Raw genomic sequence first — 27,964 nt, 5'->3', positions numbered from 1 at the left:
CCCGTTACCGCAGTAACGGCCAGACCCTTCCCGGCAGCCCCCGCGCGGCGCCGCCGCCATCTTGGGGCCTGGCAGCGCCGTGCGCGCCCCCGCTTCCAAGATGGCCGCCCTGCCCTCAGCGGGCACTTCCGGCCGCGCCGAGGCCGCGCTGCTGGTAACGGCGGAGCCGCCGCGGCCCGAGCCGGGCCCGTCCCGCCGCCGCGGCCTCTGAGGCCTCTGGGCAGCGGGACCGGCGGACATGGCGCTGCTGCTACGGGTGGGGCTTCTCCGCGGCCGCTGCGCCTTCTGGCGGCCGCCCGCCGCCGCCTGGGCCCGGCCCCGCGGCTCTGCCCCCGGCGGCGTTCGCGGCCTGCAGGTAACGGGGTGGTGGCGGGGCCTCACCGAGCGCTGGGGACACCGGGAGAGGAGAAGCACGGGACAGAGGGGCGTTCGGGCTGCTCGGGAGGGACCCGTGGTTATGCCATCGCGAAGGTCCGTCGTCTCAAGGCTGTTGAGAAACATCGTGGCAAAAATAGAATTATTTGGGTGGGAAGAGACCTTAAAACTCATTTTATTCCAATTTACTGCCGTGGACAGGGACACCTTTCACTAGACCATGGTGCTCCAAGCCCCAATGTCCAGCCTGGCCTCGGACACCTCCAGGGATCCAGGGACAGCCACAGCTGCTCTGGGCACCTGTGCCAGGGCCTCAGCACCCTCACAGGGAAGGATTCCTTCCCAAATTCTCATCTCTCCCTGCCCTCCGGCAGTGGGAAAGCCATTCCCTGTGTCCTGTCACTCCATCCTTTGTCCCGAGTCCCTCTCCGGCTCTCTTGGAGCCCTTTTAGGCACTGAAAGGTCACAGTTGGGTCACCCCAAAGCTTCTCTTCTCCAGGCTGTGCAATCCCAAATCTCCCAGCCTTTTCTTGTACAAGAGGTGCTTTATCCCTCTCATCAACTTTGTAGCCTCCTCTGGACTTTGGACTTTTTCTGTGGCCTAAGTAGGAAGTGGAGGGAGAACAATGTGGGACATTGTTTCATGCCAGGTTTTTCTGGGGTCAGTTGAAATTTAAATTGTTCTGATCTAGAGAGCATTAGTCCTAAGGTTCCCATCTTAGGCCATCACAAGCTGGAAAAAAGAGGAGAACCAAGACAAATGAGTGAGGGGTTTCAGCCTGGTCAAAGTCCCTGGCTGGTTTAGAAATTGGAGCCTGTGCAGTGGAGGGGAGACAGGGAATGACATTGGAGAAGGGGCCACACCTGTGTTCAATAAGACAATTAATAAGTGATAATTTAGGTGTTGTGAAATTGCACTGAAGTGTGAATATCCACTGCAGGATTCCTGCTGAGTTACCTCAGGGACAGAGCTGCATTGTTCCTGTGTAGGAGGGTTAAAAGTCCTTAAAATTATCTTCTAAAAAATCCTTTTTTTTGTTAGAATACTTCCTTTTCCTACGGTAGGGAATGTCTACATTCTAAGAACTGATTTCCAACATGCCTTTAGAACAGAAAAACTGACACAGGGAGGAGAAAGATGAAATATTAAGTGTTTTGAACATCAGTTGTCTATTTCTACTTGTGCTTTCTTTGCTCTGGATTATAAACATTTCCAAAGTCACAGTGGGAAGTGCCCAACCAGGAATCCCATCCAGGGCTCCCAGCAGCTGTCCTGACACTCACCCCAGTGTTCCCCTGTTCAGGAATCTGAGTCTCAGGGAGGTACACAAAGCTTGAGCAGCCACGTTGGTTTTTTCAATCATTGTCTTGTTTTTCTTTCCTTGTTCAGAGCCTCCTGGCACCAACACTTCCCCTACCACGTCAAGGTCTTGGTGGGGTCCTGACAAAACAGCACATAATCCGGGACCCAGTCAGACTTTGGAATCTCCTGGGTGAGTCCTGAGGAGCAGGAAGGGAAAAGGTCCAGTTTTATAAAAGAATTGACCTTTCCTCTGCATTCCTGAAAGTGCAGCAGAGGTGTTCTGTTCCTGGATGTGGGAGGTGGGCGTGTTTGCAGGGATCCAAGTTTGTGTTTGGTGACAGGAATGAACAGTGGCACCTTTCCATGAGGAGCTCAGGGGATTAAAGAAGTACTGGAGTCGTTAGACTTTGAGTTTGTAGCCTTTTTTGGCTTTTATTGGAGTCCTCCTCCCAGACACCTTGCATTCCTGAGAATTTTTTTTATTATTCCTTCTCCCAGACACCTTGCATTCCTGAGAAACCTGATTTAGTTCCATTGCCTGTATTTCCTTTAAGGAGCCTTTCCAGTCCCAAGTGTGAGGCTGTCCCTAACTGGCCACACCAGTGTTAGCAATGGCTGTGCCTTGAGAACTGTGCCCATGTTTCAATACTAAAGAAATTTCTCCCAATTATTTCCTTTGTGCTATCAAAACAATCTCTGACCTCTGTTTGCCTGCAGGTAACACCTCCTGGTTTGCTACATCCAGCTCTTGGGGGAGTAGCCAGAAGAATGGAGGATTCAAGAAGAAATCTCCCCAGGAGGAGGATGGTATGTGTGTGCCAAAAATTCTGGGATTTAATGAAGTGCAGGGAGGAAGATCCACCTTCATGCTTCCCTGTACTTGTAACTTCCCCCTGAACAAGCTTGGGGCTAAGAGCCAGATTGAAGGATTATTTTGGTTTTGATGATGGACTGGAAAATTAAAGACAGATCATAGAAATCCTGGAGTGACTTTGGGTTGGAAGGACCTTAAAGCTCATCCAGTCTCACCCCTGCCATGGCAGGGACACCTTCCACTGTCCCAGGTGCTCCAAGCCCCATCCAGCCTGGCCTGGGACACTTCCAGGGATCCAGGGGCAGCCACAGCTTCTCTGGGCACCTGTGCCAAGGCTGCCCACCCTGACAGGGAAGGATTTGCCCCTAATGTCTAATCAGAGGATGAAAGACCATGAAAGGAACTTTCTTTCTGGGCCACGTTGCTTCTTGTGCAGATCTCTGCATTGCTGTTTGCCTCGGCATTGCCCCTTTATGAAGGGGCACAGTGATATTACCTGGGTTTTGGTTGGGAGGTTTTGTGGTAGAGCATTTTGATTTAATAAACTTGTGTGAACTAAACCCAGTCAATTTAAGCTGGATTTGGGGTTGTTTTTTTACATTTCATTTACTTTCACTGTGGATCCCTACTTCTAGTGAATCGCAGAACTCAGATATAAATTCCTTAAAGATCTCCCAGCTGTGTTATTATTTTTCTTGGTTTTTCTTTTTTAAATCAGTCTTTCTAGATACTGGATTTTTTTCCCATGTCCTACTCTCCTAAGCCCCAGGCATGTAAAGAATTTTTTGAAAATGAGCTTTATCTCCCTAAAAACTGTCAATCACAGAATGGCTTGGGTTGGAAGGGACCATAAAATCATCCAACCCCCTGCCATGCCTCCAGAACTTTGTACTGCGAGTTGGGAGGCACTTAATGTCATTACAGACTGTAATATAATTTTATGATTTATTTTCTAAACCTCTACCTGGGTTTCACCAAATGGTGTGAGCTCTTGGCTTTTGCTTTGTTGTGCTTAATAATTGAATCTTCTTGGACTTTCTGCTTTTGAAGTCAGAGGTCAGCTGCTGCTGACAGCCTGGCTGGTGTCACTGCAGTGTCCTCAGGGCCAGAGCAGTGGCTTTTCCTTGCTGATTTAACTGGGGTGAAGTGTTCAGTGGGGTGTGAGTGCAGGTGTCAGAGTCCTCGGGAAGGAAGCTGGAGCATGGAATTGGAGCGTGTGGTGTGTGGGGCCAGGGGATGACTGAGCACAGCACCTGGAAGTGCTGTAACCATTTAAATCAGTAACCAGCAGCACGCTGTGTTCCGTGGCCTCTCCTCCTGTGATTAATGGACAGCCTGGCTTTGGGAGGGGGAATGCTGCTCCGTGTCTCCAGGGGAACACTTGTCTCTGCTGTAATTATTACAAAGAACTCTTCGAACTGTCACCGCAGCCCTTGCAAAGATTTTAATCAGAGAGTTCACATTTGGGGTTAATGGCAAATCATTGCTTGGTGCAGGCTGGTGGAGACTCAGAAGCTGGAAGTATTCCCACAGCTGCTGCTTGCAAGTGTCACATCCAGTCCCTCGTTTCCTGAGTGCTGTGGGGTGGCTCGTGGTGCAGTGTGGATGTCGTGCTGCACAGACAGTCACGCTTTACAGCAGCTGAGAAATAAAACGGGTTTGTCCTTAATTAAACGCAGACTAGAGGAAAGCTTGGTGTTGCCTCGCAGCTTTCTAGAAATGTGCTTCTCTCCTGAAATGATTTAGCTGCAGGTTTAAGGTCCTAGAAAGATCCAATTCCTGGAAATGAGAGCTGTGTTAGGGTGTCTCATGGGCAGCTTCCCCCTGGGTGATGTTTTTGTGATCACACCCCTGATTGTGTGTGTTTAGAGCAGGTTATGGGCCTTCACTTAGCCTGAAATGGAATAGAGAAAAGTGCTGTAGCAGGAGTTGACTCTGACACCTCCAAGGAACTTGCACAGCCACAGATGGACTTTTGCTGTCAGGATTTACTTTCCTTAAGTAGTTTTTCTCTGTGAAGTATTTTTATTTAGAACCTGCTCAGCTTTTCAGGATGTTGTGCCGACTAAGTCTTCTATCACATATTTTAATTTTCCCTAATAAGACTGTAGTGGATGTCATCCTGCAGCCTTGGGATGAATTCCTGAGTCCTAACAAAGCTGGATGCAGCAGATAACACTTGGTGAGGGGATGGCAGCAGAGAACAAAGCGGATGGGCTGGACGCGGAGCCTGAGCTTGTCACGGCCCTCTGAAATGATGACTTCTCTGCCAAGCTGCATTGTTTCTATTTAGGAACAAACCTTTCCTGTTCAGCGTGGAGCAGAGCTTGGAAGCAGTGAAAAATGAGGCTGTGCCTCTGAAGGACAGAGGACTTTTTTTAGCAGCTGCCTGGGTCATATGTTTGTCCCTGGGTTTTGTTGCAGCGTGCGTAGGGCCTAATTGGTGACCGGTGATAAATGCTGGTGTCAGGACATTTGTTATGAATTTGCAAATAAATCAAATCCCGGCTGCAGCACTGGTGCATTAGAGCCCAGTGGCACAGAATGAATTTATTTCTGGGTGTAGAAGGGTATTTATCTGTGCCATGGTGCTGTTGCTGTTAAATTGTATATCAAGAGCGAGTGTTAAATTATATATTGGGAACACTCACATGTGGCTGGAAAGAGGAGGAGATATTTGTTGTCATTTGAACAACTCAAACACTGGCCAGTAGCTGACATTGAACTTGCTGTGACAGTCCTTTACAGCCCACAGAATTGTAAATTTGCCTGTGCAGTGCAAAAAGAAAAAGTGTTGTGAGCCTGGAAAAATATTTGATGGCAAATAGTTGCAGTAAAACCATCCCTTTTCCATGTGTCATTGCTTCAATGTGACTGTAGTACAATAAAAGTGTGGGAAAGCACATCCAGCATAGGAATCCCTCTTGGATACAGATCCTTAATGTGGGCAAGTTATCAAACCCTCTGAAACATGAGGTGAGTTGTGTGGGAGAAAATCCAGGGAATTTGGTTAAGGCAGATGGATTTGCAGTGTATCCGTGTTCTGTGCTATATCCCAGTCTCTGCAAATGCAGGTATTTACCGAGGTAGTGGAAGCATTGCTGGAGTTGTGGTACAGGTGCCAGGAGATCAGAGCTCACCTGGAAACAATAATGTGCTATAGGATTTACCAGGGACACTGGGATTACTCCTAATACTTTCTGCTGTGGAACCCTGTTGTATAAAGTGAATTGTAGTCATTCTGCAGTTTGAACATTTTTAGCAGCAAGGGTCCTGTGACTTTATGTGACCTCTGTCCATATGGGGCCAGGCAAGAGAGTGTCTCAGTTTAGCCTAGAAAGATATTTGGGGAGTTTTTAGTGGGTTTGGTGCCCTAGGACCACGAGAAGCCCAGTCCTTCAGGGGAAACCAAACATGCAGCACAAAAACCCGCCAAAAGTACCATTGTGTTAATTTTGTCATTTAATTATCCATTCTTAGGGTCAGAAAACACAATTACACACTAATCCTTTTTCCTCTGCTCTGTTTTTTTTCCCTGAAGAGGAGGAGAAACGCAGGAGAAGGGAAAATCAGATGCACCTGGAACGTTTGCGGGCGCTGCTGATCCTCACCTTCGTGGTGCTGATGCTTCGCTTCATGATCAGCGAGAACAGGGAAGGGACCAACATCTCCTGGAACTACTTTGTGAATGAGATGCTGGCCAAGGGGGAGGTGCAGAGGATCGAGGTGGTGCCTGAGAGTGACATTGTGGAGATTTATCTGCACCCGGGTGGAACTCCACATGGACAAGTTGTGAGTGACTCCCTACAGCTGTGAATGAGCTTAGATAATAGTGCTGAAAGTGACTGATCGTTTTTCTGAAATACTGCTGAAAGTGACTTGAGTTTTTGCTGGTCAGTAAATTTGCTTTAATTCTTTTCTTTCTTCCATTTGAAGTCAGGGGGCTTCAAGCATTGGAAACTAAGACTTCAAGTTTGAATTGTAAAAATAATTAATAGTGGCCTGGGGGAAAAAAATCTTTTGTATGTCTAAAGAGCTGGAGAAACTCAGTTTTCTTGTATCAGCACAGTCTGATATGGGAGAAAGTGTCCAGGAGATTGTAAACTCTTATGACTGGCTTTTGTTTCAAGAGTTTTCTCCTCTTTGGATTTCAGTCATGAGTGTTCTGTCAAACTCCATCAGCCTTTTTTCCTAAGACCAGATGGTTCCTAAATTCACTCAGAGCCCTGGTGTCAGTCATCTGCTCCTGAATTCATTGAGGCAGGATTAAAGGGTGTAGCACGAGGCTAATTTTTACCTGGCCTGTCCATGCTGTGCCCCTGTTGTGCTCCTTGCAGATATTGGTGTATAATAAGTAACATTTCCATGCTGCTGTGGTTTGCCTGTCCCCAGAACGTGACCCTGCTGTACACCATGCGTGTGGCAAACATCGACAAATTCGAAGAGAAGCTCAGAGCTGTGGAGGATGAGCTGAATATTGATGAGAAAGACAGAATCCCCATCTCCTACAAACACCCTGGCTTTTATGGAAAGTATGATATCAATTTGTCCTTACTGTTGCTCTAGTAGTGGTGAAAGCATCCTTTGCTTGGAAAAAAAAAAAAGGTGATTTTTCTGCTAAATGTTACAGAAAAGTGGGCTTGGATTTGGAGCACTGAATGAATGTTTCTGAAAGATAAGGTGCTTTAGATGTACATTAGTGTCTGAAAAGTGAGGGTCCTAAGAATTCTGTAATTGCAACATGCAGCAGGCCAAAATGTTTCAGGTCAGGGTCACTGAGTTCTTGCTCAGCTGAGCACTTTTTGTCCTCATAATCAACTATCCAAGTGCAGAGTGTGATAGAAATCTTGGCAACAAGTGATGTTACAGCCTGGACTGTGGAGAAGGCTGGGGATGCACTAAGCCTTCCTTCCTCATTATGATGCTACAATTTTCCCACTGGAGATGGCCAGTGTGTGTAATTCCTCCTCTCAGACACCTTGCAAGGATGTGAAGTTTGTGTATGAATGAATACCTGGGCTGGATTTCATCCTCTCATGAACATTTGGATGTTTTTAATATGTAGTTGAATATACAAAGATAAGCTTTTTTAACTAATCATGTGGTATGAGACCTTCAGTTCAAATTCAGAACTTGCCAATTTTTTCAGACTTATGTGTAACAGGAAGAGAGGACTGAACAGACAATCAGCCCCCAATGCAAGCTGTTTCCCCTGCTCCTCAAAAGAGATTTTAAACCATTTTTTAAGAGCTGTGATGGGGTGTTAAGTCTCAGAAGACCTGATGAATGATGGAGGATTTGGTCTCAGTCTGGGGTTTGAGCCTGTGAGGTGCAGAGCCTTTGCAGTTTGGGCTCAGCTTGCTCCACGCTGTGGGCGCTCAGGGTGTTTCAGAATTAATCCTGTTTGCAGAGCAGACAAACTGAAGGTGACTTTCAGGTTTCAGTGTTGCCTTTGCATCTCTCACTGAGCAGAAGCAAATGCAGCTGGGTATAGAGCTCCTGCTGGTCCCTTGCTTCAGTAAATCATCCCTCTGTGAGAGGTGGAACACACATTTCTGGTGTAAAGATAAGCACAAAACTGCGGCGAGGCCGTATGGTTCCTCAGGCATGTGGAGCAGAACAGGGGCCCACCAATCTCAGCCTGCCATCTGACATAGGATCATTTTTCCTGCTCTTGGGAGCATCCTTTGTTTAGAGCTCACAAGGTATTTGTCCTCAGCATGTTTGTCCTGTAAGTGTGTTAGACCTGTGAGTGTCATCTCAGCTCCCCATCTCCCTTCCAAAGCAATGGGTGTTCCAAAGGATCCAGAAAACTGACTGTGTTGGTGCTGGAACATTTTTTTTCTGGCATAAAGGACCACTGAGATATTTGACTAAGGAGGATTGAGCAGTTTCTTAATGGGAGACCCACACCAGGATTTCTGCGAGGATTAGGAGAGTTGGAATCCCTATTGTTACCAGACACTGTCCTCTGCAGTGAGCTCCCTTTGGATGCACTGCCAGCCCCAGCAGATTCTGCTCCGGGTGTGATCTGAGTGCCTGGAGGTCCTGCTTGTTTTAGAAGCAGAAATGCCTCTGAAGTGGATGGTGAGGTCGAATTTCCTCCACGGCTGTAGGCAATGTTTGCCAATGTCCTCTGCTTAACTTCTTAGGTTATGTAATGCTTGGGGTTTGGGGTTTTATATATCTGTATAAAAACCTGTGAAAGTTCCATTTTCTTAATCACATCTACTTGCTTGCACTGTAGCCTAAATGTCCTTTGAAAATAGCCACGTTGGTTAATACTGACCAGGTTGTGGGTGAATGCTGCAGTTTTTACTTGTCTTTGTCCTTCCAGTGATGTCCTTTCCCTGATAGTGACGCTGGTGGCCGTGTCCATGCTGTGGAGCATCTTCCGCCTCTTCAGGGTGGCGAGCAGGGCTGGAGGCTTCAATGCCTTTGTGAGTAGCCTGGCTTTGAGCATGTTTTGCAGCCTGTGGGGAATCTTGGCTTCTGCTGGGTTATCTCCTCCCCTTTTCCCAGCAAAGTCAGTGCAGGATGAGGATGAACTAGTGCCAAGGACTCTCCAGTCTTGCCACACCTTGCATCCTGCACTGATCATCTCCCTGGCTGGTACCTTAACTGGCCTTAGCAGAGGTCCCTTCCCTTCCCAATGGCAGGAAGGGCTGAGCTCAGGGAATTTCAGTCCAGTTTTGCTGTTTTCAAAGCTTGCTAATGAGCTGCAGCTGCAGATGGTGTTTTTCACTGGGCCCTGCCAACATGCCTCCCATACAGCCAGAAGTAGGAATTGCTGCTTTCTGCAAAATGAGTTCTCAATTTATAAAATATGTTCAGATTCTGGAGTTCATTATGTGTTGGCCTGTTCTGCTCCTGCCGCATGCCTCGCTTGCAACACCAGGCAAACCTCCTCCTCCTCCCCTCTCCCACCCTGGCCTGGGTCAGCTGATGAAACTGTAGGAATCAGCCCGTGGTGCTCTGTCCCTGACCGCAGGGACTGGGGATGAAAACACAGTGAATTCAGTCCCTTGTTGGATTTCCCACTCAGTCTCCTCCGCAGTTCTCTTTTGGCTTTGAGATTCTCTTTGAACAAAAGGATGCAGCTGCTCAGAGAAAAAGAATATTTTAAAGGAGTGTTGAGTAATGAGGCCTTGAGGACTAGATTGTGTCCTTGCTTAAGTGGGGACAGCCAGGCCCTGAGTTTAACTCTTCCTTTGGATGTTTCTGAGGCCTCAGAAGCCGTAAACTTTCTTCTGAAAGAAAAAACCTCCTGAGTAGCTGCTTTGAGTAGAACATACTGAGCAGTTATGAGTGGGATGTTTAACTGAATTCTTGTTTTGACTCTTCTTGTGGCTTCACATGCATTGGGAGATGGAAACGTGGTAGCTGTTCAGTTTGAGAACCTGTAGTTTTGGCCTGGGGTGTTTCCAGCAGAAACCAGCAGCAGCATCAGAGACTGTGCAAAGTGTCTGTGCTTTCACAAGTATTGGCAATTATTTACCACTGGCAGTTACTTGCCATCAACATGTATTCCTCAGAACTATGACTGTCTCATGTGTAGCAAGGATCAGAGCATTTAGAAATCAGGGAGGAGAACTCGAATGAGGTTTTGGACATCTGCTTGTTTTTAATACTCATCCTTTCCTGGTCTACATGGAGTTTGGATTGTGTTGGGACTATTACTGCAAGTTTATTCTGTCTCTTCCCAACATGTGGATAAATAAAGTTTGAGTCAACCATCCATCTGGGAACTTTCTCCAGAACAAAACCCCTGAAACACCAGTGCTTTGGTGGGGACTTTAGTGGTGTTTGGTAGGGACAGCTGAGCTGTCTCTCTGGGCTGGCCTGGCTCCCAAAATGTAGCAAACAGCCTTTCCAGACTGTTGCCTTGTCCAAAGTTGTTTGGTCTTTGTGCTGCCTTCCACAGAACCAGCTGAAGATGGCTCGTTTCACCATTGTGGATGGGAAATCTGGAAAAGGGATTGGCTTCAAGGATGTGGCGGGAATGCACGAGGCAAAAATGGAAGTCAAGGAATTTGTGGACTATTTAAAGGTACGTAAAAGTAGAACAAAACAAATGTTTGCTGCCCACCTTCTGGGATAAAGGGGTGACCTGGGGAGGGGGTGCTGTGCTCTTCATCCTTCGTGCTTCTGGGCAGCCTCTGTTGAAGGAAGCTCTGTATGTCCAGTTCCACAATGCAGATGGAGCTGCTCCCACTGGAAGCTCAGAGTTACCCAGGCTGCAAACATCCTTGGGAAGCTCTGGGAAGCCTCACTGTGGTCCAGGTGCTTGGTGTGAGCTGTGGCTCTGACCAAGCTGCCTTGTCCTTGCAGAATCCTGATCGCTACCTCCAGCTTGGGGCCAAAGTGCCCAAGGGTGCCTTGTTGCTGGGCCCACCAGGCTGTGGGAAGACTTTGCTGGCCAAGGCTGTGGCTACAGAGGCCCAGGTGCCATTTTTGGCCATGGCAGGCTCCGAGTTCGTGGAGGTGATTGGAGGTGAGGTGCTCCAAGGAATGGGGGGAGCTCTTTGTCTGTCGTGGGGTTGGAGGGGGCTGGCTGAGCTTCCTGCAAAGGACAGGGCTTGGCATGGGGAGGATGAGTTGGATACTTAGACTGAAGATATAAAAGGTTTTCAGTGATGCAGTTCCTTAATTATGTAGTATCTGAAGTGCATTTCTGTTTGCTGCATTCTGACAGAGTGCAGCTGTAGTCCTTCACCTGCAAGCATCCTCTCTGCCTTCTCTGTACCTATTATTAAAGCCCTTGATTGAGGCTTCCTTCCTTGTATGGAAATACAGATGGGGAAAGTAGGGCCTCTCTGTGCCTTGGGATTTCCATCCTTCTCCTTTTCTTCCTTCCTCACACATCTCTTGAGACCCAACAAGGGTCAGTATGCAGGAAAATGTTGAATATTTCTGCTCTGAGCTGTGGGAGGAACAGGAGGCCATGTTGGGAGCTGGGAGCAAAGCTCCTCTTGCAGCAGCTGTAGGAGTCTCTGCAGGTTTAGGAGCTCAGTTAAACCCAGCTCTAGGACACACTGAACCTAAGGACTAAACACAAGTTACGGGGCTGTTTCTTTGTGCCCAGAGTGTTGAGAGAGGGCCTGTCCTATTCAGAGAGTTTGTCAGCTGTCTCACTGAGGGCCAGTAATGCTGCTGTCCAGCTTTGCTGACAGTTTCAGCCGCCAGGCTCACTGTTTCCCCCTCTCCCTGCAGGTCTGGGAGCCGCCCGTGTCCGGAGCCTGTTCCGGGAGGCGCAGGCTCGCGCTCCCTGCATCGTCTACATCGACGAGATCGATGCCGTGGGCAAGAAACGCTCCACCAACGTGTCTGGCTTTGCCAACGCTGAGGAGGAGCAGACTTTAAACCAGCTGCTGGTGGAAATGGATGGTCAGTGTTTCTTCCCTGCCCTCATCTCCTCGGAGGTCCAGCTCTTGGCCTCTTCATCTTTGTCCTGCTTGGACTTGCATGACCTGTCCAATGTTCTCTTGCTGAACAGTCTGAGCCCATCTACCCCATCACTATTCTCCAAATCTAGTGAACTTTAGCCCCCTGGAGTTTCAGTCCAGCTGGCCATTAGGTGTTGTTGGATACTTGCTGTATCCCGTCTGAGACAGGGCAGTGGTTTAAAGCCTGTCAGAGTTTAGAGTTCAGCTGTCCTAAAGGGACAGAAGTGATGTAATGTATCAGTTCTTCTGTCCATTGCCTTATGTTTGTGTTGTCTGCTTGACCACAGGCTCTCTGAGATGAGGGAGATAAACTTCGCAAACAAGTCCTGGTTGGAGGCCACACTTGTGTTTGGTTTCTGGCTGTTGTGCACCTGGAATTGGCCCTTTGCTTAGACACTTTCACACAAAGAATGATCCTTTGGCAGTCCTTAGTCCTGTCTCTGTTCAAACCTGCAGCATTGACCCAACTTGCAATACTTTTGTTGCTAAATCTTACTATTGCAGGGTCAGGAATAACCAACTACCTGCCCATCAGTGAGTGGTTGTTTCACTTTTCCCTTCACTGTAACTGTGACTCATAGTTTGACTGCCATGTTGTCTCCTCACACTCTTCATCTGAAAAATGCCATCATGCACCAAAAGCATCTCCAGACCCAGATTCCAACTGCTGGCTCTGTACTGAGTGTTTCCAGTGAAGTAGATGATCCTGACAGGAAAGGCCAGTGGTAACACAGCCCAGCAGTCCTGGCTTGGGTGGGTCCTTTTCTCCCCTGGCAGTTGTGGGTGAGCTGGTCTCTGAATTAAATGGAAGCCTGCATGTCTGTTCAGGAATATGTAGTCAGTACATTCCACATCTCTGTCCTAAAAATGAAAATGTCTGATTTCCATCAGTCTGTAAAAATTAGGTGGAGTTTCCAGAGTGTTTTCCTGGTGAGTCTCAGTGCAGAAATGAGGGTTCAGCTCAACTGGAAAGTGAGTTTAGAAGGTAAATATTATTCTCAGTATGTACTTTATAGTCTCTTGTTTGCAGTGTGCTGCCTGGTTTATTTTTAAATCTATATTATCTCATTCTTTATTCGTGTCTCGCACAGATCATTTACAGAGTCCTTCATTTTGCTCAGTGCTTTATCAAACACACGCTAAAAAAACCAGTCCAAGGAGTTGTCAGTGTCAAACAGGAGACAGCTGGCAAGGATGTCAGCCTGGTGCTGGGAACATGGGATCAGCAGGGATCCTGGCACATGTCACTGGAGTGTTACCTAACAGAGTGTGTCGCCCAAAACAACACTGATGTGCCACGTGCAGCACAGCAAAACAGTTCCCAGGTTGATGGTGAATAACCTGTTTAGGAGGGGAGCAGTTCTGCCCTAGGAGTGGTGGGTGTTTGTAAGGAAGCCTTGAGATGGAAGGTTGAAAGCTCTGGTTGAGCTTAAATTGAGGAGTGAAGGCAGGACAACACCAGAGACCCGAGTTGGGTGTTAATTGGAGAAAAAACATCATGCACAAAAGCAGATCAGTGAGTCATCACTGACTGTTGGATTTCTGTAGCTGAATGAGATTCCTTGGAGGAGAAAGGGAGGAAAAGGAGGATCAGGAGCTGTGCAGGCTGCAGAGGGGTGAGGGCACCAGGAGCTGCATGGGGTGAGTACAGGCTGGGGCTCGGTCACGTTGATGTGAGTATTTTGGAGAAATCAGAAGGCTCTCCCCTCTGAGAGTTTGCTCTGAGCTGGGGAAGCACCAGGACGTGGTGGGAGCAGGGGAGGCGCTGGAGGGAGCCTCTCTACAAAAGCTGTTTGTGAGAGAGGAGTGAGTGACGCACAAACCCCGGCTCTGTCGGAGCAGGTGCCTGCTTTGAATAGTGAATCTTCCCTCTCAAACCACAGACAAGCGGAAGAGGAATGTGACCCAAATCTCTCCTCTGTTCTGGATGTTTTGAGAGGAGCTTTGGCAGTCCTGGGCTGAGCTGGGGTTTGTGAATGGAAATGCAGGATGGCTTTTGGTAGCAGCTCTTCGCCTGGAGCCTTCAGACAAGTCCCGAGCTATGCCATGGGCAGCCCTGAGGCTTCCTTCAGGAAGGGCCCCCATTTCAGTGCTGCTGCTCCCAGGAGATGTCCAAAGGCTTTTGGAGGGTGGCACAGTGTAACCCTGCAGGTGAGGTGCCCACCAAGCAGTGTGTTGCTCAGTGGGGAGCAGGACACTTGCAGCTTTTTCCCTTTCCTTTCTGGAGTGGTTCGTGACCCCTGCAGGAACTCTTTTCTTCAGGCTGCATTTTCAGAGCTGTCTCTCATTTCTTGACATGATGAGGTGTTTTTGTAGCCTGTTCCTTTGGCTGATCTTTGCCTGTGACATGCCAGGTGGTGTTGCATTAAGCAAGTGAGGCAGAAGCTGATGGGAAGAGGATGCTCTCAGTGCTTCTGGTTTTTTATTTGTTCTAATAGTCAGACCTATTTTAAGAGAGTCTTCCCAGCTGCAAGGCAGATAATGCACTGTGCCATCTAATCCTGCCATTCCTGGAGTGCCTGCCAGTCTCTGCTTGTTTATCCCACTCCAGAGTGCAGTGTGATACAAGCCTCAAGGATGCTCGGCTTCATCCTCTCCAGCAGCTTATTAGGCAGGAGCCTGCAGAGAGGGAGCACCAGGTCTGCTGCAGCACAGGCTGGCACAGCCAGTCCCCTGCCTCACCTGGAACCTTGATCTGTGCTGAGCTCTTGCACGCTGACACATTTGGCAGCTCTTCTGCTGGAGCTGAGAGCTGAAACTGGCCCAGCTTACGTGCACGGAGCCGCCTCTCCACAGCGTGGGACTTGGCACAGGGAAGCACATGGGACTGTAGTGTCCTTTGCCTGGGAAGGCTGCTGTGTGCCAGGGCTGGGGAGTGTGCTGGAAGCAGGTGACTCATGCCCAGGGGCCTGCAGGCACCTGGAGGAATGCAATAAATAACCGTGTGGGGCAGTGATTCAACGGGAGCTCTGGCTCCCCACCCAGGCAGCAACAGTGTCTGCCTCTCTTTGCCCTCCTGCAGCTGCCAGTGCCCTGCCTTCCCCAGGAAATCCTGTCTGTCTTTGATGCCTCCATTGGGGCTGCTCTCAGACAGCTTGTAAATCCCAGTGCTCCCTTCACCTTAACGCAAGCTGAGACACAACCTGCTCTGACTGGCTTGGCCAAATTCTGTGCTGATAATCATGCAGAGCTCTTGGGTTGTGTTTTGTGTCTGTGCAGAGCCCTGCACGGTGCCTCTAAGAGGTGAGTGAGGAGGCAAAGAACAACTCATGCTGTAACATGGCCCTTGTTGGGTGGCAAAGCTGTTCTCTCTCTTCACTGACCTCAGCAGCTCAGAGGAAAGCCTGTCTCTCCCCTGCTGGCCTGCCTGTGACTGAAGGCTGAAAGTAAATAAAAACTGAAAGAGCTTTCCATGGAAATTTGTGGAAAAGGCTGTTTCAGCTAGGAAATGCTGCTTGTATAATCTGGAGCTAAAGGCTCTGGAATTGACTTATTCTGAGGGTGAGAAGGCATCTGTGAACTCATCAAAACAGAGATTCTGTTCTGGGATCTAGTTGGAGCAGTTTCCAAGTGTGACAATAGGAAGGAGAAAAAGAAGTCTTAAGCTAAGACTTATCAAGTAAATAAAAAGGGGATTTCAGAGTATCCATGATAACCAGGGACTGGTCTGGGTGACCTGGGAGGTTCCTTCCTGACTTCCCTCCAAGCTGCAGGGGGCACTCAGCCTCAGCAGCCCCAAAGGGTGCTGTGAACACCCTCTGGCTTTGTGTAAAGCTGGGTATTCCAGCCCACTGTGTGGCTGCAGTGCAGTCTGAGGTGGGGAAAACCTCTTCCTCTGGTCTTGTTCTTGGCAGGAATGGGGACCACGGATCACGTCATAGTGCTGGCTTCCACCAACCGCGCCGACGTCCTGGACAACGCTCTGATGAGACCTGGGAGGCTGGACAGGCACATCTTTATTGATCTCCCAACACTCCAGGTATGTTCCACCAGCTGCCTTGTCCCCCCTCAAGGTGACTGAGGTGTCCCAGTCCCTGCTGGTCTCACTGGCCTGGCAAGGCTGAGCTTGGAGGTGATGGAGATGTTGAGCCTTTTGCGTGCCTTTGTTCCTGTTTCTGTGCTCTGAATCAAGGATTTGTGGTGCTGGTGCAGTGGCTGGTTCCTCTGAAGTGACAGCTCACTGGTCAGCAGGTCTCTGCTCTGGTAGAGCCTTGGCAGTGAATTCTTGTGAGGTTCCCTTTGCTGTGTGGATGCAGAACTGTGTTTGTATCTTCTGGTCAGGAAATTGGGAAGCACCTAATTGGCAATTGGCTGGTGTGAGAGCTTAAATTGTCATGTGCCTTAAAATCCTGTAGGTTTATTGCCCTCCCTATCCTTGTAAGGCTTCTCATTTTCCTTTAGGCAGCCTCTTAAGTGACTTTCTCCTTCTGAATGCTTTTTAAATCCATTTACAAGTCTTCCATGTCCGCTGTGTTGACATTTGTAGCAGAGTTCTGGGAATAGGCTCAGCTGCAGTGAGGAGCTGTGTGCTGTGCCAGCACAGGCTCTTCCTCTCCCATCTGTGCTTCACTGTCCTCCGCAGAGTTTTCAGTGAAAATACCTTAAATGCCTGATAGAATCTGGCCCCGGAAGCATGAACTGTGCAGCTGCCCTGAAGGAGGAAGGGGAAAAACCCTGGCAACTGAGCCCATTGTTTGAGTCAGGATCTCCTGGACCAGCTGAATGAGTCACTGGTGGCTGCTTGCCAGCGGCTTCTCACCCCCACCTCCATCTGGGAAATGGGCACAGGCTGACGAGCTGCTGGATGGGCTTTACAGTTTGTGGTTTGTGCAGGAGCAGGTCGAGGCAGTCAGAGCTCCTTCCTGCGAGAGCTTGTGTGGTGAGGGAGAAGTTAAGACAGATCAGAGTGAGAGTGAGGAGGGGAGCGTGGCCCTGAGAGAGAAAGCTGTGACTCAGGGAGAGCCTGGTGCATCTGCTGGGAATCTGAGAGCTGTGTGTTTATCAGGGCTGCTAGAGCTCTGGAACGCTGCAAGGAGAGCCCTGCCCTCTGCTGGTACTGTCACTGTCCCCTCTGCTGGCGTTGTCACTGTCCCCTCTGCCGGCAGTGCCACCACCCTGCTCCCTGCCATGGACAGGAGGGCCCCGTTGTGACCCCTGGCTGGACTCAGGTGCTGGGTCTTCTTTACAGGAGAGAAAGGAGATCTTTGAGCATCACCTGAAGGGCCTCAAGCTGATCCAGGATGGCAGTTTCTACTCGCAGCACCTGGCAGAGCTGACCCCAGGATTCAGTGGTATGATGTGTCCTTGGGCTGCTCCTGGGTGCTGGGGTCTAACGGGGAGTTTTGGGCAAAAAGAGCTTTTTTTCTCCATTTCGGTGGGAAATAGAAAAAAAAATGTGGGAACCTGACCAGCTCCCTGGTAAGCTCTGATAAGCAGTTATTCATTACTATTTTCAGTCTTCTGAAATTTGTTGAACTAGCAGGGTGGGGAAGTAAGGAAAACATACTTTTACAATGCCCACGTGCCTAATTCCTAAGGGAAGGAAACAGTCATGCTCCTCACAAAGCTGTTGGGGGTGAGGTGCTGCACTTCAGAGAAGAGATTGTTAAATTGATTTATGTTACCAGGAAAGCAATGGAGGGAACGTGTAGGAATTATTTTGCTGAGCAGAGTAGAAATTGGACAGCTCTGCCTGGCTCCTGCATCAAGCCTGCTTCCAGGGTGGGTCCCTGGGAGCTTGAAACAGTGCTGAGCAAGGGGCTCCAGAGTTCCTGTTTGTGTGGAGTTCCTGGAATATCCTTTCTGGGTTTCCCCTCTCCCAGGCCCCAGCATGCTGCCTCTCCATGACTGCTCTCAGCAGCCCCCCACCATCACCCACCCACACAAACTGGGAACAGATGTTCCTTCTCTTCTCTCCGAGGTTGAGCAGAGCAGCAGCCTGTGCCAACCCACTGCCCACACCATCCCTGTCCCTGGGAGCCAGCCTTGGCCTCAGCCTGCTCCTGGATTGCTGAGCTCTGTGTGGTATCAGCATTCCTTGCCAAAGCAGTTGTATTATTCAAATCCAACATCAACACCATGGACTGGGGTTGCTCTCTGTTCCCAAGGAACAAAAAGCACAGACTGTTTGACTTCTTTAGGTCCTTCTCCAGATTTGTTTGTGCCCGTTCCTCCTCTGAGTTCTCTGTCCTATTCAGACCCAGTGTGACTTTTGTGAACTCGTGTCTGCAGGAGCTGACATAGCAAATATCTGCAATGAAGCTGCTCTTCACGCTGCCAGGGAAGGGCACAAATCCATCGATACCTCCAACTTTGAGTATGCTGTGGAAAGAGTCATTGCAGGTGAGAGATGCTGCCATTCCATGGAATTAGGGGCTGGTTTGGGGTGGGAGGGATCTTAAAGCACACCCTGCCCTGGGCAGGGACACCTTCCACTATCCCAGGTTGCTCCAAGCCTTGTCCACCCTGGCCTTGGACACTCCCAGGGATCCAGGGGCAGCTTGTGCCAGTGCAGCAGCATTCCTTGCTGTTGCCTCAGGGCTCTGTCCTGCTCAGGTGAGGGGGTTACATCCCAGATGGGTCCAGACTGTGCTCTGCCCTGAAGGTCTGCAGTGACAGTCACAGAAAGTTCTCTGAAACAGATCCCAAATGGCTTCATCTTCCTGAATCTTCAGGAGTCTGAGCCCATAGCTCAGGGAAAATGGCCACTGTCAAAATAATGAGGAGAATTAGAATATGTGGGGCTTTTTTAGTTTAGAAGGTTGGGGAGTTTGTGGTTTGGTTGGTTTTTTTTAAACAAGAAAAGTCACATCATCTCTGAATTTTTCTTGCTGCTCTGGACACCTGCTACATAAACATCAATAGTCTCTGCATCCTCACCAGCAAGAAATTGGAGATCTTTCTTTCTGCCCTCCAAGCCCAGGCTTTGATGAATTGGCAGAATAAACTGCAAGACAGTAGAGCACTGTTCTCCCTCTGAGAACATCCTGTGGCCTTTCCCTGCCGCTTGTGCCATTGCCAGGAGAGGAACCTCTGGAGATTTCCCTGTAGCAGTGTATTGTAGGGAGGGGAAAAGAGTTCTCAGAACTCTTGACTTCACCTGAGGGATTTGAATCTGGTGGGTTTTGGGCTGAGCTGCCCTGGAGCCAAGCTGTGGATTTCGTAATCAGACACTGAAGTGCCTGCAGGCTGGGTTCCCAGGCTGGCACTCTGGGCCTTTTTAGTGAACAGGATGTTTGTACTGGGTCAGTTACTTCCTGATCCTGGAATTAAGTCCTGAGCGTTTGCTTTATTAGAAAATGCTTAGAGAATTCTTCATTTAAAAGATGTTTGAAAAAATTCCTCACAGCTTCACCTGTTGCAGAGAAACAAAACCCTTGGAGTGCTTGAATGAAAACATGGATGCCAAACTGTGCTCAGGCACTCCCGAGAGTGGACAGTGAGACAACTGGAGTTGTAAAACAGAAATTCTCATCAGCTGCAGCAAAGATCACAGAATTCTGGGCTGGTTTGGGTGGGAAAGTACTTTAAAGTCTATATTCTAACCTCTGCCCTGGGCAGGGTCACCTTCCCTTGTCCCAGGGTGCTCCAAGCCCCATTCAACCTGGCCTTGGACATTTCCAGGACTGAGGCAGCCACAACTTCTGTAGGCAACCCCTGCCAGGGCCTCCCCACCCTCACAGGGAAGATGTTTTTTTTTTCCCTTGATATTCGAACTAAACCTCCTCTTTTTCAGTTTGAAGCCATCTCCCCTTGTCCTGCTACCACATGCTCTTGTTAAAGATGTGCTCTGCCTTCCCATCTGCAGGAGCACAAGCTCCAGACTTGTAGGAACTCACTTGCCTTTTTTTTTTTCTTTCTTTCTGAGCCTTGCCTTAGTTCCCCAGACTGGGAAGATAAAGCAAAAAGCAAGGAAGGCTGGGGGGGCTGGCAGCAGCAGGGATCTCTGGGATCCATGTGGTGGGGCATTGTAGGACATGAGCTTTGGCAGTCAAAGCTGCCTGGCCTCACTCAGGCTCTGGTGTGTGTAGGAGGCCACGGAGTCTTTTTGTTGCTTAATCAGATTTCTCTCATATTAGCAGGACTGGCTATTTTTTGTAGACAGATTCTAAAAGACCCCAAACAACCCCCTGGGCCCCTGTATTAAATGTGCTCTTTCCATGTCATAGGAATGCTTCTGGGTTTCACAATTCAGAGGGCATTTCAGTTCCTATAAAAGCTTTTCTTGAAAGAAAGAAGATATTACTGTGCTTTCCATTAGGAGCTTCTGGTTTTAATAAGAGTGGAGTGGAATCAAAAGGGAGCTCTGCAAGTCCAGAGGCCCTGTCAGCCTTAAAGCTTTGTCTTGCTGTAAGGGAGGAGCAAGAACTTCTCTCTGTGGTAGTTCCCATTGTGTTTTTAGTTTGGGAACAGAAAGCAGTCAGTCAGGTCTCCTGGGAGCGAGGGAAGAAACCTGCTGAGCACACAGAGGCTTTTAGGGCTTGGCTTTAGAAGATGGAGCCTATTTTCTTGGTGGGGTTTGTGTAAGGCCAGCAGAGATGCACCAGAGCTCTTTCCTGGGTGGCTTGTGTCGTGAATGTGGTAACTACAAGGCTTTCAGGGGACTTCCATGCCTGGAGATTATATAGGAAAAGAAATAATCTTGGTAGGCACAGTCTGTGCTGTTGTGAAGAGCAGAGTCCCTCCATCAGTGACAGGGATTTTTTAAGTATCTGTGTGTGTGTATATATACATATATATATATATGCACACACACATATATATACATACATATATTTATAGAGAATAGATATATCTTCCTGTGGAAATAGCCATTGAGGGCCATGCTCACACACTGCTGAGGGCAGGGTAAGGGACTGACTGATGAAAATCAAGGCAATTGCAATTAATCTGCTGTTCTCTCGTGCCTGGCAGGGCACAGCAGTTTCCAGGGTCCCTGAGCAGTAATTTTACAAGATCTGCCATACTAATTTTGTTGTTTCCTTGTTTAATAAAACCCTTGACTTTGTTTAAAAATTCATGTTTAATAGAATGTTGTTTTCCAAGGCATGAAGCAAGCTTGGTGCAATATTGGTTCTGACTGGCTGCTCTCCCCTCTGCTGCTCTGGGCTCTCTGTGGAGACTCTGGCCTGCAAATCCTGGGACGTTTCTGTATCCAACATTCTCAGCTGCAAGGAGTGCCTGACACACTGTGTGTTATGTACTTATTTTTCCTATGTGCTAGAAGTTTTACTTCCATTCACTTTTTTTTTTTTTTTTTTAAGTCCTTTTTGGACTTGCTCTGCCAAGTTGGAAAATAGATACTTTCGAAAATCACCTTTCTGGAAGGAGGGTTAAATGTGACTTATGGCTTCATTTGCTGGTTCTCAGGAGCCTGGGGAATAAGCTCATATGGAGCATGTCATGTGTAATCAGAGACATTTCCAGGCTCTGGAGAAGAATTTCTGTATCTGCTCCTGGACTTTAGCTGATTTGAGTGCTCTTAATGCACAGTTTTCTCAACTGGGACCTTGTATATATGATTCAACATCTCTCTTGTTCTGCCTAAGGGACTGAAAAAAGCAAAATGAGTGTGAGACTCTAGCTAGTCTCATTTTGGATTCTGTTGTTGGAGTTTTTTTGTGTTGTTTTCATTTTTTTTTCAGAAAAAAACCAAAAACACAAGAGTAAGCTGCCTTTTTACAGATCCAACCCTGGGAACAAGGTTCCTCAGCTGTGATCAAATATCAAATTATTTGTCAAATGATGAAGTCTATCATAAGGAGAAGAGGGAAGTTTTTTTTCCAGAGTTTTCAAGCAGTATCAGGCATGGATTGCTTTCCACCTCAGGGCCAGGGAGCACCTTTTCCAAACATTTTAGTTAAAGGGGTTTTGCTGCCTCCCCCTCTATAGAGTGCAGCACAAGCAGTTCAGCCACAGGCTGTGCACTGGGCTGCACCAGGTTATGCCCCACTGGTTGCACCTGTTGATAAACTTACCAAGCCCTGCTCTGTGTTCCCACAGGCACAGCCAAAAGAAGTAAGATCTTGTCACCAGAAGAGAGGAAGGTGGTGGCATTCCACGAATCCGGGCACGCTCTGGTCGGGTGGCTGCTGGAGCACACCGAGGCCGTCATGAAGGTACCTCCACTGCCAGGGAGGGGAGGCCTGAGGGTTTCCCTGGCCAGGATTGCTTTGTGGTGCTTGTTCTGCTCATTTCTGCTCAGCTCTGTGAGCCTATGACTGCTGCTGCAGCAAAATACATGGAAAATACAGAATCGTTTTCCTTGGAAAGGACCTTTGAGGTCATCGAGTCCAACTACTCAGCACTGCCAAGCCCACCACTAAACTAGGAGAGGTTCAGGCTCAATATTAGCAATAAATTCTTCACTGAAAGACTGGTTAAGCATTGGAACAAATTCTCCAGAGAGGTGGTGGAGTCACAGTCCCTGGAAATGCTCAAAAACAAGTGGACATGGCACTTCACAGTATGGTTCAGTTGCATTTGGTCGAAGGCTGGACTTGATGGTCTTGGGGGACATTTCCAACCTTAATGATTCCGTGATTATATAAGCCATGTCCCTAATTTATGCTGTAGAGAAATCCATTATTAGGCTCCATTGATGATAGTGCTGGTGCAAAGCTGATTAACCAGCTATAGGAGAAGCCTTGCAATTAAAAACGAGAAGCAACTGAGTCTCCTGGTGCTGCTGCTCAGTCATGCATTTCCAGGCTGCTCCGTGTGTGCACACATCCAAATGTGATCCCTTTCCCAGCACGTTGTAGCCGGCAAAGCCACTGCAGGAGTTGCTCTGATGCTGATGAAAGGATGTGTTTTCCAGACTGGGAGGTTGTCTGCCCCAAGCCCTTCTCTGCAGGGAAAGGCCTCTCTGGCACCCGGGGATGTGATCCGTGCACATCTCCTCCAAAGGCCGGGGCACTGGGGGGAGGTGGGGAGTGAAATGACAAGGGTGACAGCTCCTTGGCCCCTTACCAGCGGCACATTCACTCTGAATGACCCATTGTGTAAGCAGAACTGGTGTTAATTACTCTCCTTTAGTGCATGGGGAAAATGGCTGTTATTTTTCTGAAAGCTCCTGTCTTTCTGCAGGTAGTCTCGTGGAGTCTGGAGTAGAATCAGTGATCTCTGTGTGGCCTAAACACTCCAAAGTAACCCCTAAATTTCAGGGTTTCTGTGACTTGCTATTAAGGATCATTTCCTGAGCAGGAAGTCTGTTTGTGAAGGAAGGCAGAGCCCACAGCGCAGAAATGAGGACACGCTGCTGTTCCTTGGCCATGTCTCTGTAGGCCAACCTGTCCATGGCTGTGGACAGACTTCACTGGGAATGCAGAGGCCTCTTCCTGCCCTCCCTGGGCTGCTGTAGGGAGAGCTCTGCAGTTCTCTGAGCTGAGGGAGCTGCCCTGTGTTGCAGGTGTCCATAGCCCCTCGGACAAACGCGGCGCTGGGATTTGCCCAGATCCTGCCCCGGGAGCAGTACCTGTTCACCAAGGAGCAGCTGCTGGAGAGGATGTGCATGGCCCTGGGGGGGAGAGTGGCCGAGGCCATCACCTTTAACAAGGTCACCACAGGTGAGGAGCCAGAGCCTGGCACGGGCAGGTGGAGGTCCAAGGGGATCTGAGCAAGGGACAGAGGTTTTCCTGTGCTGGCAGGAAGAAATGTCACATGGTGTGTTCTGGCACTTGTAGGTGTGGAGGTCTTGGGGATGGTTGTCTCAAACTTGTCCCAAAGCCTAAGGCCGCAGTTGCAGTTACTGGTGAAGCTCTTGAGAAGACATAGAACTTTCTTTGCTGTTTCCAGCTGGTTAAATCCATGTAGGATCACAGAATGGTTTGAGTTGGAAGGGACCTTAAAGCCCATCTCCTTTCACCCCTTGCCATGCAGAGAGACACCTTCCACAAGACCACATTGCTCTGTGGCTGGTGGCAGATCAGGACTCAGGTGAGCTGGCCACAGTAGGGCCACTCTCTGTCACTCCTGGGCCCTGCAGGAAGGTCCCTCAGTGGGTTGAATTTTCACCCCCATGGGCTGCAGTGGATCCTCTGCTCTTTCCACTGGTAGGACGTGTGTTTGTGCAGGATGTTCCTGCACTGAGCTGAGAGCTGACCAGCAGTGTGTGTGTCTCTTTCCTGCCAGGAGCACAGGATGACCTGAGGAAGGTGACCAAGATTGCCTACTCCATGGTGAAGCAGTATGGGATGGTGCCCAGCATTGGGCAGATCTCCTTCCCAGACGCAGAGAGCGCCTCTGGCATCGGCCGGCGCCCCTTCAGCCAGGGCCTGCAGCAAATGATGGACCACGTAAGACCACCCTGGGCCAAGAGTTTCTCTTTGTTCTTTGCTTTCTGCAGTTCACTGAGAAATATCAAGTGGTTTACACTCAAACAATTTGCATTTTGCTGTTGGCCAGCGAGTGAGCACTTACCTGTTCCAGGACTGTCAGGCCTGTGCAGTGAGGCAGCAGGAACAGGCAGAATCCCACCTGGCTGTGAGTTCAGCTCAGTAGCCTGTGCTGTGTAGGGCTGAGATGGCAAGAAGTCTGTGTCTTAAAGTCACAGCTGCACAGTGTAGATGTGTGCATTTCCTAACCAACATGATGGTCAGGCTTCGTTGCTGAAAAATTTGCTGAAATTTGCCTTCGTTGCTGACAAAGCATATTGCTTTAGTTCAAAAGTCAAAAAGCTGGAAACAAAAAAGCTCTGTTTCAGAAGCACCATGGCTATGCTTCCTTGGAATTTGTTCTGAGCTGCACCTTTAGCTCCTGGGCAGCCTTAAGCTGCATTACCCATCGAGTTGTGCTAGGGCAAGACTTCGCTGCCCCTTATCACCAGCACTCCTTGGGCCTTTTTCCAACCAGTTTATCCATAGTTTCTGTTGATGGGAACCACGTTCTGCCTGGCTCAGTTTGCAGATTCCATCCCTCAGTGCTCTCTTTGTTTAGCCACACACTCTGTTTGTTGCCACCTACACCCAAACTCCCTCTTCTTGTTTCTTCAAGGAAGCCAAAATCCTGGTGGCTCAAGCTTACAGGCGCACAGAAAAGCTCTTGCTGGAGAACAGGGACAAGCTGCAAACAGTGAGTTGGATTGTGTGGGGGTTTGTTGGTTGGTTTGGGTGTTTATAACTGGTGCTTTTGCTGCTTTCTGTGCTCTGCAGCTCAGCTGTTGCAGTGTTGTCTCTCTCCTAGAAAGTCTTGTAGTGGGAGTGTTGAGAACGAGTGACTGTTTACTGTGTATCCCCCGGATTCAGGGCAGGCACGGGAGGAATGTGTGTGCCTTTCCCAGCAGTGAGTAGTCTGCCTCCTCATACCAGCTGGTGTTTGCAGGGTAGAGGAGGAGGAGTGCTCTGTGGAAATGATCAAAGCTGGAATTTGTGTCCTTCACCTGCACTTCTCTGTTTGCCTCTTGGCAGTGCAATTTTCTGGAGAGCTGACAGTGACTGTTTTTGGGAAGCCAAGCCAGTAATCAAGTGGACAGTGTCTGGTTTTGGTGCAGAAATATGGTGCCTGTCACCTTGGCTGATCGGGGCTGGTTTCTGCTTTCTGGTGACTTCAGGCAATTTTCACCTCCTTAATGACTTACACCAAGGAATCCTTGTTGCAGAGATAGAGCTTTGCCTGCCCCCCTTTGTGTCCTGACAGTCCCAATCCAGCCACTCACCCTGACACGTCCCCACCTGTGCCAGGAGCTCTGTGCCCAGTGCTGTGCCAAGCTTGGGTTACAGCACCCTCTGTATTTCCTTGACTTCCCTTCAGAATTCCAGTCCAGGACTTCCAAAATGACCAGGAGTCAACTTAATGTTGCCTATTTTGCAAATTAAGCAATTCTTTTCCTTAAATCCTCTTTTTAAACAAACAACAACAACAACCCCTTCAGCTACGCAGTGTCAGGCCTCCAGTGCGTGGTAAGGACAGAGCTGGGACACACTGCTGTCCCCGGGACAGTGCCCTGGCAGCTCTGGAGCAGGGATCCTCAGGGGTGTCTCTGCAGGCTCCTCTGTCCTGCTGCTGCCATGTAACAGCAGCCAGATGTTTGCTAAAGGCTCAGCACAGAAAAGCTTTTAAAGTGCAGCCAAAGTATCTCCAGAGTCAGTGTTTCAGTTGCCAGGCCAGCGTGTCACATCTTGTCAGCAGGATCCAGCAGTTCCATGCTGGACAGCCACCTGCTGCTCCAGAGGGGTGGTGCTGCTGCCAGAGGGGCCAGAGAATTCCACTCTTCTGGAGAGAACTTTTGCTGACCTCCAGCCCCTGCCTGCAGGAACAGGCAGCTCTTTGTTAGTGCTGTGTGTGCAGAGAAGGCTCTGGGTCTGCCAGAGGTCCCCATGCTGCTGCTTTGGCTCTTGGGCAGGGTCACAGGTGCAGTGACAGTGGCAGGAGAGACACTTCTCTCATTGTTCCTGGAGCTCTCATTCCAAATCATTCCCAAAAGCTTGCTTTGTTGCCTGCAGTTACGTTGTGTATCCCTGGCCAAACCTGCACTTGGGAATGGTGCTGGAGCCTGGAGAATTTGGTCTTGGCTCCAGTAGCTTCAGGGTCACCCTGTCTGTGGTGGCACAGCCGGGATCTGCTCCTGGGGGGCTGCAGGTGCTGAGTTGAGCTGACAGTTCAGACCAGCTCAGAGAAGCAGTTCTCTGCTCTCTCTGGGGGCTCCATCCCTCATTTTGCCTCCTTCCTCTTTTCCAGCTGTCCAATGCCCTCCTGGAGAAGGAAGTGATCAATTACGATGACATTGAAGCACTGATCGGGCCCCCGCCCCACGGGCCCAAGAAGATGATTGCTCCTCAGAGCTGGCTGCAGGCAGAGAGGGACAAGCAGGACACCAGGGAGGAGGAAACACCTCCTCAGCCACCAAACCAAGAGGAGGAGGAGGAGCCACGCCTCAGACCAGTGTGAACCCACTCCCCTGTGGAAAGGGAGGGCTCCAGAGGCTTCTTTTGGACACAGACCTTTTGCCTTCTCAGCTTCAGAAACAAAGATGCTGAGCAGGGAATTGCTGTGCTGCTGCTGCTACCCCAAAATTAAGGGATGGCTACGTTGGCTCTTTGAGCTTTATCCTGCAGGAAGGAGAGCTCCTCAGGATTTCAGGATTGATTCCTAGCAGGGTGGTGGTGGTTAGGAGTTGGGTAAGTCTGATCTGCCGTGGAAGTTTCTTGTACACAGGAGCAGGGAACGTATTCCAGTGAGTGGAAGATCCCATGTAAGCCACTTCTGGCTGTGCTCTGTGCCATGGCAGGAGGACAGGGCTGTGCCCTCAGCATGGGGACACCCCTGTGGGGCTGAGCTGGGCTGCTGCAGCTCTTGTGTAACCTTTGAACACAACACACAAAGGGCCCTGGCTGGAATAAACTGCCCACAATGTGCTGCTGTGTGTGTACAATGTGTCAGGCTCCGGGGGTGTTTTGGCACACATGAAGCTCATTAGAGCTGTCGAGTGGTACAGGACAAGAGCCTCCTTCTCCCTGGTCAATAATTTATGTCCCCTTTTTACAGCAAGTGTTTCCCAAGCAGAGGTTGAGGCAAAACTGTGCAGAGCTCAGCAGTGGGGCATGGAAACCAACTGTGCAGAGGGTGACTTCTGAGCACACATGGGAAGACTGTGCTGAACTGCTGGTTCTGAGCTGGAGAAGTGCTCTGGGAAATCCAGCAAAAGCAGGTGTGTTTGTTTGGAACCCTCAGGAGAAGCTGCTTCATCCTTGTGGCTGTTGCAAAACAGGCCCTGTTGACAGGGTTGTCTGGTGTTTGTCAGGGAAAGCATTAAAGTGGTTGTTGCTGCCCGGAGTGCCCTGGCTGGCTGCATCTTTTAGGAAGGATTATTGTCTGCAGTTACTCCATCAGGACTGTCTGTGACCTGAAAGACCCCAGCCCAAGCTTGGGCTCTGACAGCTCCCAGTCCTTGGGCCTTTGTCACAGTCCCAGGCTCCTGTCCCGGGTCAGGCTGCAGCTGGGAGCCTCCTGCTTCCCTGTGACGATGTTCTGCACTGTGTGTTCTCCCCTGTCCCAGTTCATTCCCTGGGGTCTCAGTGCCTGGGGAGT

General features: G+C 49.4%; 1 protein-coding gene across 1 annotated transcript; it reads left to right on the top strand.

Annotated features, from left to right (window-relative positions):
- Positions 1-101: 101 nt before the first annotated feature.
- SPG7 (SPG7 matrix AAA peptidase subunit, paraplegin) lies at positions 102-27,291 on the top strand. Its single transcript, XM_066327428.1, has 17 exons — positions 102-355; positions 1,766-1,868; positions 2,396-2,485; positions 6,034-6,284; positions 6,885-7,024; positions 8,830-8,932; positions 10,417-10,542; positions 10,824-10,986; positions 11,706-11,879; positions 15,793-15,917; positions 17,127-17,229; positions 18,170-18,280; positions 21,941-22,056; positions 23,349-23,505; positions 24,071-24,234; positions 24,932-25,009; positions 26,615-27,291. Exons 1-17 carry the CDS (start codon positions 239-241, stop codon positions 26,822-26,824), a joined length of 2,331 nt encoding a protein of 776 aa, XP_066183525.1. The 5' UTR covers positions 102-238; the 3' UTR covers positions 26,825-27,291.
- Positions 27,292-27,964: the final 673 nt, after the last annotated feature.

Source organism: Sylvia atricapilla, chromosome 12, assembly GCF_009819655.1.
Source record: "Sylvia atricapilla isolate bSylAtr1 chromosome 12, bSylAtr1.pri, whole genome shotgun sequence".
Classification (NCBI taxonomy): Eukaryota; Metazoa; Chordata; class Aves; order Passeriformes; family Sylviidae; genus Sylvia; species Sylvia atricapilla.
Note: the sequence above shows the minus strand (reverse complement) of the source record. Positions and strands in the feature narration are given on the sequence as shown.

Excerpts from the sequence above, each read along its gene's own strand:
- SPG7 (XM_066327428.1), top strand. The coding sequence starts at position 239 with ATGGCGCTGCTGCTACGGGTGGGGCTTCTCCGCGGCCGCTGCGCCTTC. Across the intron at positions 1,869-2,395 it reads CAGACTTTGGAATCTCCTGG|GTAACACCTCCTGGTTTGCT; the intron begins GTGAGTCCTGAG and ends GTTTGCCTGCAG. Across the intron at positions 23,506-24,070 it reads CTTTAACAAGGTCACCACAG|GAGCACAGGATGACCTGAGG; the intron begins GTGAGGAGCCAG and ends CTTTCCTGCCAG.